This window comes from Hyaena hyaena, unplaced genomic scaffold (assembly GCF_003009895.1).
Source record: "Hyaena hyaena isolate Hyena2069 unplaced genomic scaffold, ASM300989v1 scaffold_1692, whole genome shotgun sequence".
Taxonomy (NCBI): Eukaryota; Metazoa; Chordata; class Mammalia; order Carnivora; family Hyaenidae; genus Hyaena; species Hyaena hyaena.
Genome location: NW_024082328.1, coordinates 88,479 through 95,399, shown reverse-complemented (window position 1 = coordinate 95,399; position 6,921 = coordinate 88,479). Strand labels below are relative to the sequence as shown.

The 6,921-nt window shown below is 67.4% G+C and overlaps 2 protein-coding genes across 2 annotated transcripts in view; both read left to right on the top strand.

The window, feature by feature from the left end:
* Nucleotides 1-2,604, top strand: part of PTGDS (prostaglandin D2 synthase) — a 3,314-nt gene extending 710 nt beyond the window's left edge. Inside the window, exons 2-7 of the mRNA XM_039224644.1 lie at nucleotides 144-283; nucleotides 387-463; nucleotides 1,170-1,286; nucleotides 1,415-1,516; nucleotides 2,142-2,167; nucleotides 2,452-2,604. Of these exons, the coding sequence (XP_039080575.1) occupies nucleotides 144-283; nucleotides 387-463; nucleotides 1,170-1,286; nucleotides 1,415-1,516; nucleotides 2,142-2,167 (462 nt within the window). The 3' untranslated portion in view covers nucleotides 2,452-2,604. The remainder of the gene's footprint in view (nucleotides 1-143; nucleotides 284-386; nucleotides 464-1,169; nucleotides 1,287-1,414; nucleotides 1,517-2,141; nucleotides 2,168-2,451) is intronic.
* Nucleotides 2,605-2,682: 78 nt separating this feature from the next.
* On the top strand, nucleotides 2,683-5,899 carry LCNL1 (lipocalin like 1). Its single transcript, XM_039224645.1, has 6 exons — nucleotides 2,683-3,796; nucleotides 4,087-4,226; nucleotides 4,601-4,674; nucleotides 4,767-4,877; nucleotides 5,189-5,384; nucleotides 5,527-5,899. The coding sequence occupies exons 1-6, from the start codon at nucleotides 3,263-3,265 to the stop codon at nucleotides 5,888-5,890; spliced, it is 1,419 nt and encodes a 472-aa protein (XP_039080576.1). The 5' UTR covers nucleotides 2,683-3,262; the 3' UTR covers nucleotides 5,891-5,899.
* Nucleotides 5,900-6,921: the final 1,022 nt, after the last annotated feature.

Here is a 6,921-nt window from a genome sequence, read left to right as displayed (position 1 = left end):
GGGGGGGGGGGGGGGGGGGGGGGGGGGGGGGCGTGACGGGCCTCCGGGGGCGCGGCCGGGGCGGGGCGCGGCTGGAGACGGGAGGGGAGGGGCAGGGGTCCTGAAGGGGGCCGGCCAACCCAGGCGGGGTCCGTTCGCCGCAGTTTCTGGGGCGCTGGTTCACCTCGGGCCTCGCCTCCAACTCGAGCTGGTTCCGGGAGAAGAAGAACGCGCTGTCCATGTGCATATCAGTGGTGGCCCCCGCCGCGGAGGGAGGCCTCAACCTCACCACCACCTTCCTCAGGTGGGCGGGCAGGGCGCGCTGCTGGGGTCGAGCTCCCCACCACGGCCCGGGTCTAGGGACAGCCTCTGGCCTGGCCCCTGACCCCTCGGTGACCTGCCCGCAGGAAAGACCAGTGTGAGACCCGCACCCTGCTGCTGCGGCCGGCGGAAACCCCAGGCTGCTACAGCTACACGAGTCCCCGTGAGTGGGGCCCCCGCTAGGGACCCCTGGGTCCAGCCCTGGGCCACACCTGGTGGCAGTGACTCTGGGCAGCCTGCCTGCCCCAACAGTGCACAGAGTGGGCCCCCTCCATTGGGGTCAGCTAGTCTGAGGTCTGGCCCGGATCAGCCTCAGGCCCAGGTGTGGGGGACCAGGAACGCCCTCTCCAGGGCACTGGATCCTCTTTGGAGCTGACCGCCAGGCCCCTCCCTGCCCGCCGGCATGATGGAGACCCCCCAGATCTTTGCTGCGGTCTCTGCTCTGCTGGCCAGGTGGAACACAGGGGGGCAGCCCCCAGCCCCCCAACTCTCCACAGTTCTGCACCCCAGAACCAGGGCCAGGGGCCTCTTCATTCCCTCCCCCCACCATCTACCCCGTTCCTTGGGGAGGCCTTCCTACTGGAAAGTTTCTCCCCGGTTCTGACCCGTTCTGGCCCAAGGGGTTTGTGGCTGCACCACGAGCCCCTAATTTTCTGATCCTGTGTGTGTTGAGCCCCCGGGACTTCGGGTTTGAATGCACTGGACCCTGCAGGATTCAGGGGCCGTGTAGGCAGGAGGCTGGGGGCTGGCTGCCCGTCCCAGTGGGGGAAGGGATCGTCCCTGCTCCCTCCCACAGCCAGCCCCACGCAGAGGCAGGCCAGAGGCTGGGGGACAGGGTCCCCGATTGGGATTCTCTCCTGGATTCCCAGACTGGGGCAGCACCCACGACGTGTGGGTGGTGGCGACCGACTATGAGGAGTATGCACTTCTCTACACCGCGGGCACCAAAGGCCCTGGCCAGGACTTCCATATGGCCACTCTCTACAGTACGTACCCCACCGGGGACCCGCGCAACCACAGATGGGAGTCTCAAGGGGGGGTCCCCAAGCTTCAGAAGTGGGGGCAGCAGAGACCTCCCCCGACTGAGACCAGTGGCTTCTCCTTCCTGCCCCAGGCCGCACCCAGACCCCAAGGGCCGAGGTAAAGGAGAAATTCACCACCTTTGCCAAGACCCAGGGCTTCACAGAGGATACCATTGTCTTCCTGCCGAAGGCCGGTGAGGGGGGCTGCTAATCTCTCGGGGAGGGGATTAAGGTCAGATTTGAGGCAGACAGGTCTCCTGATTCGAGGGAGGCTGAGGGGTGGAGTTCATCCGGCCAGGCCGCCCACTGACCGGCACACTGTGGCCTCCCGAGTGGGGGCAGCCTGTCCACACCCCCCCCCCGCCGTGACCTTGGCCTGCAGCCCTGGCCCCGGCACAGGAAGGTACTCCTTCTCCAGGAACACACTCCCTCCCCCAGTTTCACCAAGCAGCCAAAGTGTTCTAGGCCCCTGGTGGGCCCTCAGGACACAGGGGTCCCCAGCCTGGTGGGACATGGGCGGGCTGGGGTGCCCGTGGACGGCCCAGGTGCTGTGGGAACACGGGGCACGGGGGGGACCAGCCACACTGGGGCGTAGTGCCCACAGCCCCCTGAGGGAGAGGCCTGCTCTGGGCCCAGGCAGTGACAGAACCCCCTCTTTGTCTGGAGGAGGGGACTGATGGGGTGTGATGGACTCAGCGATTTTGGGGGGGCTCAACTCAGACAGCTCTCCAGGGCCGCAGGGAGGGGGCTGGCGGCCAGGTGGGAAAAGCGGCCGGGGCCTAGGGTGCTGACCACGGCCCCCGGGTTCCTTCTTGGCAGATAAGTGCGTGGAGGAGCACAACTAGGTGAGTGGGGTGTTGCAGGGGTGCTGCAGGGGTGCTGCAGGGGTGGGGGCAGGGGTGCTGCAGGGGTGGGGGCAGGGGTGGGCTGTGGGCTGGCTTCAGCTGGTGACCCCACTCACACCTGACGCCCCCAGGGTGGTCCTGGGGCTGCCCAAGGGGGAGGGGCTTCCACGGGAGTTCCTGGGAGACTCCCAGGGGTAAAGAGGAGCTGGAAGGAATCTGGGGACCCCGGGGGTGGGAGAGGCCGTGTTTCCTGCCACACCCCCTGATCCCGCTCTCTCTGCCAGGTGACCCCAGCGCCCAGGACCTGGCCCTCTTGCTCTGCTCTGCTCTTCCTCCTGGATCCCCACGACCCCAGCCCTGCCTCCACCCTGCCCCCACCCCTGCCCCCTCTGGCTCTATCCTGGCTCAGAATAAACTCCAGAAGCAAGTCAGCAATCTGAACTGTGTGTCCTGCAGTCCCGTGGCCCCGGCCTGGCTCTGCCCAGCGCCCTGGGGACCTGGCCGCACCCCACTCACTTTGGGCCTCAGTCTTCTCTTCCTGTCTGTAAAAGCTCGCACTCTGGGCAAGGGCCCACTAGTGTGCAGCCCTGGTGGGGGGGCCGGAAGTCAGGACGCTAGGGAGAAGTGCCGTCACGTCCCCCGCCCGACGCACCCGGGCTCTGACCCCACCACGGCCTCTCCGGCTGGTGCCCAGTCACCTCCTAGCCCCCAGGCACGTGCCCGCGGCCCGCCCCCCACCCCGAGTCCGGAGAGGCTTGAGGCCGAGGGGAGCTTTGTACCTGATGGGTTTTTGAAGTGTGGGATTAACATGCTGGTAGAGACCAGCGTGATCAGAGGACAAAGCGCCCTTGCCCCCCGCCCCCCTGGGAGGGACTGCTGACCACAGGACACCCTCACTTCCTCTCTGGCCACTGCAGCGCCTCTCCACCCCCCATCCTCTGGCCTGGGCGTGGAGGGTACACAGCCCTGCCCCTTCACAGACCCCCGGCACCAAAGCCAGCGCTGGGCCTCCGAGCACGGGTCTCCCTGCCCAGCCCCAGCCCCCGCTCCTGCTGTCGGCCACGCCTCAGGCCCTGCCCGGAGCCCTCCTGGCCCATGGGGGGCAGTACCCACTGCAGCCTGCCCACCAGCCCCCCTGCCCCGGGCAAACCTCGGCCGGGCCCCACAGAGGCACCGAGGGCCGTGAGGCTCAGCCGTGATGCAGAGCTTCTTGGCAGCCTTCCCGGAGGAAGGGGACGGGGGGGGTGTGTGAGAGCTGGGGGCAGACGCCCACAGAAAGCCTGCCAGAACTTCTCCTCCCCCTGCATCCAAGTACCTGCTGCCCCCCCCCCAGCAGGAAACACCACGGGGGTGGGCGGGGCTGGGCGGGGGCAGCTGGGCCAGGGTGCCGCGGGGCACAACCCTATCCGAGCCTATCTCGTGGGCTTGGTCCCAGGCCAGCGGGCCAGCCACCCCAGGGCATCTGGGGGTCATAAATGCTGGGCGGGAGAAGCCACCCCAGCTTTCCCGCGAGGGACGTCCTCCAAGATGCTGCAGGCGCCGCCGACCTCCTCCATCCTCGTCCTGCTGCTCGCGGTGGCCCTCGGCCAGGCCCAGGTCCCCGTCCAGGCCAACTTCGATGCCAGCCAGGTGGGCCCTGGCTCCCCCTCCTCCTCTTGGACGACCTCCCTGCTCTGCTTCCCCATGGGGGGGGGGCTGCATTATCCCCAGAGAGGCTGGAGGGCCAGGGGAGGCCCTGCAGGTCTCTGGTCCAGGCTCGGCTCAAATCTGGGGGGCAGGGCTGGGCGTGGGCGGGGCTGGCGAGGACAGTGGGCCACTCAGCCTGCCGGTCGGATGGGGAAGAGCTGCGCCCCCTGCGGGGTGAGGGCTGGTACGGATGCAGGGCCTGCGCCCCAGCTCTCCCCGCACCCCGCCCGTAGTTCCAGGGCGCCTGGTACGTGGTCGGCGTGGTGTCAGACGACGAGAACTTCCTGAGCGCCAAGGACGACATGAAGATGCCTGTGGTCTTGGTGACCCCCTTGGCCAATGGTGACCTGGACCTCAAGTTCGGGTACTCTCTGTAAGTGACCCCACAAACCCCACCTCAGTGTGGGCCTTAGACCTGGCCCGTGAGAGCCACTGAGAACAGAGGTGTCCCCAGGGGGGCCCAGCCCGCAGCGGCTGCCTCTGCCTACGGCCCGGCCCTGGAGAACAGCGTCCCCGGGTCTGCGTGTGTGCGTCCGAGGGGCGACCCCACACGTCCTGGGTGTACGTCCTCCGCCCAGTACCTCACATCTGCCCCCCCGTCCCCTGCAGGGCTCGTCACCTCTAAGCGGTGCTGGGAGGGGGCACAGGGGTGCTGGGGCGGCCCCGGCCCCGGCCTGCCCCACGTGGTCAGAGTCCCCAAGCGGTGGCCTTCGGGACACTCAGGATCCTGTGGCTCCTCCTCCCCAGGCCTGACGGCGGGTGCCAGAAGATGGTCATGACCTTCACGAAGGGGGCTGTGCCCGGGCAGTTCAGCAATCCAGGTGAGGCTGGGCAGGGGCAGGGGCTCCTGAGAGGGGCGGGGGGCGGGGCCATGGGCCGAGGCAGCAGGCTCAGCCGCACCCTTGCCCTGCAGCCATGGCTCAGACCGACATCCGGGTGGTGTCCACTGACTACAGTCACTTCGCCGTGGTTTACTTGGAGACGCAGAAGGGGGGCGTCAGGAACGTCTGGCTGCAGCTCTACGGTGGGCGTCCGGGGGGGTCCCAGCTCCCCGTCCCCCCACGAGTCACCAGGCACAGGCCGCTCCTCTGGGAGCCCTGTGCCCAAGGTCGGTCTGGACTGTGGCCCACACACACATTCCAGAGAGTTCTAACTGCATGGCAGGTGGAACCGCTGTGCCCCCGGGTCTCCTGGGGACCCCCGTGTCTGTGGTAGAGGGGTCCGGACCCTCCCCCCGCCTGGTGCCTCCTCCCTGTGCCTCCCTCCCCCTCCCTGCCCTCCACCGCCCTCCTCCCAACCCTGCCCCCTTCCGCTCACAACGCCCCCTGCCCTCAGCCCGCGCCCCGGAACTGTTTCCCGAAGGTGCCCAGAAGATGCAGCAGCTGGCACCGCAAGTGGGCCTGAACCCCAGCCAGGGCGCCCTGCTGCCCAAGTCAGGTGAGTGCTGTCCCCATGCTGGCTCAGGACTGCAGGGGGCAGGAGACCCCAGACTCCAAAGCTCACCCCCCCAGATGTGGGCCCAGCACCAGAGGGCGGGACAGTGCCCTGGCATGTGGCCTCAGGGGGCGGGGGGTCGCAGGCAGGGAGGCTTGACCCTTCAGGGACGGCTGGGGGCCTGCACCCTTGGGGAAGGGGCGACTGGCTGCTTCCTCACGCCCCACTCTCTCCCACAGACCAGTGTGCTGGCGCCTTCTCCTAGGTGAGTGCTTGGGCTGGCCCGGACCCAGTCCCCAGGCATGCGGGCCCCGCGCCCTGCTGACCCAGGGGACCCCTCTTAGCCAGAAGGCTGCACTGTGGGGGTCCTCCTGCCTGGAGCCAGAGGGACAGCAGGCAGCAGCGGGCAGGGACAGAGGGGCCACGGGGCTGGGCCCAGGGAGGGCAGGCGGGGGCAAGAAGAGGGTGCTGGCCCCACGACACCTGCCCCCGTGTTTGCAGGAAGCGTCTGGCCCAGGAGTGCCCGTGGGGGGGCCACGCCGTACGGGCCCTTGGCCCAGGAGCACACTGCTTCTCTACGCCCTCCCCCAGCACAATAAATAATGTCCTAAAGCCCTTGGCTGTGCATTTCTTGACCCTCCACGGTGGTTTCCGGGCACAGGTGGGACCCCTTGCGAGGCCGAGCCGAGCTCTGCAGGGCTGGGCAGGTGCTTGGCCCCAGGAGGAACTTATCCAGACTGATGAGGGTGTCACCAGGGCCTTCCTGCCACTTGCTCCCCCTCCCCAGGCACCAGGGCACCAGGCCTGGGGGCGTCAGTCACTGTTTGCTCAGCAGCCCAGACCCAGGCGGCCGCCCAGAGCTCCCATGACACAGGGGACCTCCTAGGCCTCTGGGGTCCTTCCTTCCACGGCACAGAGCAGGTATCTGGGCCACTCCGTCCCCCACTTCTCCCCTGACCTCCACTCCATCATGTCCGCAGTTCACGCCCCACCCAGAGTCAGAGAAAAGTGGGGGTGCGGGGCGGGGAGGGTCATATGCAACACACTGTCCCGCCTTTGTGTCGAGGTAGGATAATATCGCTGTTCTTTTTTTTTTTTTTTTTTTTAGTTCAGTTACTTATTTTGAGAGAGAGTGCAAGCAGGGGAGGGGCAGAGAGAGGGGAGAGAAGCAGAATCCCAAGCAGGCTCCGCACTGTCAGTGCAGAACCCATCTCCACCCCGATCTCATCGTGAGATCAGGACCTGGGCGGAAACTGAGAGTCCCACCCTTAACCAGCTGAGCCACCCCAGGCACCGCTGGTTGGACATTTTTAATTAAAAACATAGCCCTGTCCTGCCAGATTTGCTGCCTTGATTGGGGCCCTTCTGGGCTGGGAGGTCACTCCCTGGGGGCCCCAGACAGCCCCTCCACACCTGCACTCAGCACCTGGGCACCTGGGCTGCCCCGGCCCACATGCCAACCTCTGTCCCACCTGTGGACACGGTCTTCCCACCCCCTTCCCCGCCCCCAGCCTGACACCAGCCTGGAAGTCAAGCCCTGGGGATGGGGAGGAGTGTGGGTGACGGCCCGGAGAGCCAGCCCTCTCCCACACGCGCGACGTGTGAGCTCACACTCCCACCCTCTCGACACTCGG

Excerpts from the sequence above, each read along its gene's own strand:
- LCNL1 (XM_039224645.1), top strand. The coding sequence starts at position 3,263 with ATGGGGGGCAGTACCCACTGCAGCCTGCCCACCAGCCCCCCTGCCCCG. Across the intron at positions 3,797-4,086 it reads CCAACTTCGATGCCAGCCAG|TTCCAGGGCGCCTGGTACGT; the intron begins GTGGGCCCTGGC and ends CCCCGCCCGTAG. Across the intron at positions 4,227-4,600 it reads CTCAAGTTCGGGTACTCTCT|GCCTGACGGCGGGTGCCAGA; the intron begins GTAAGTGACCCC and ends CCTCCTCCCCAG.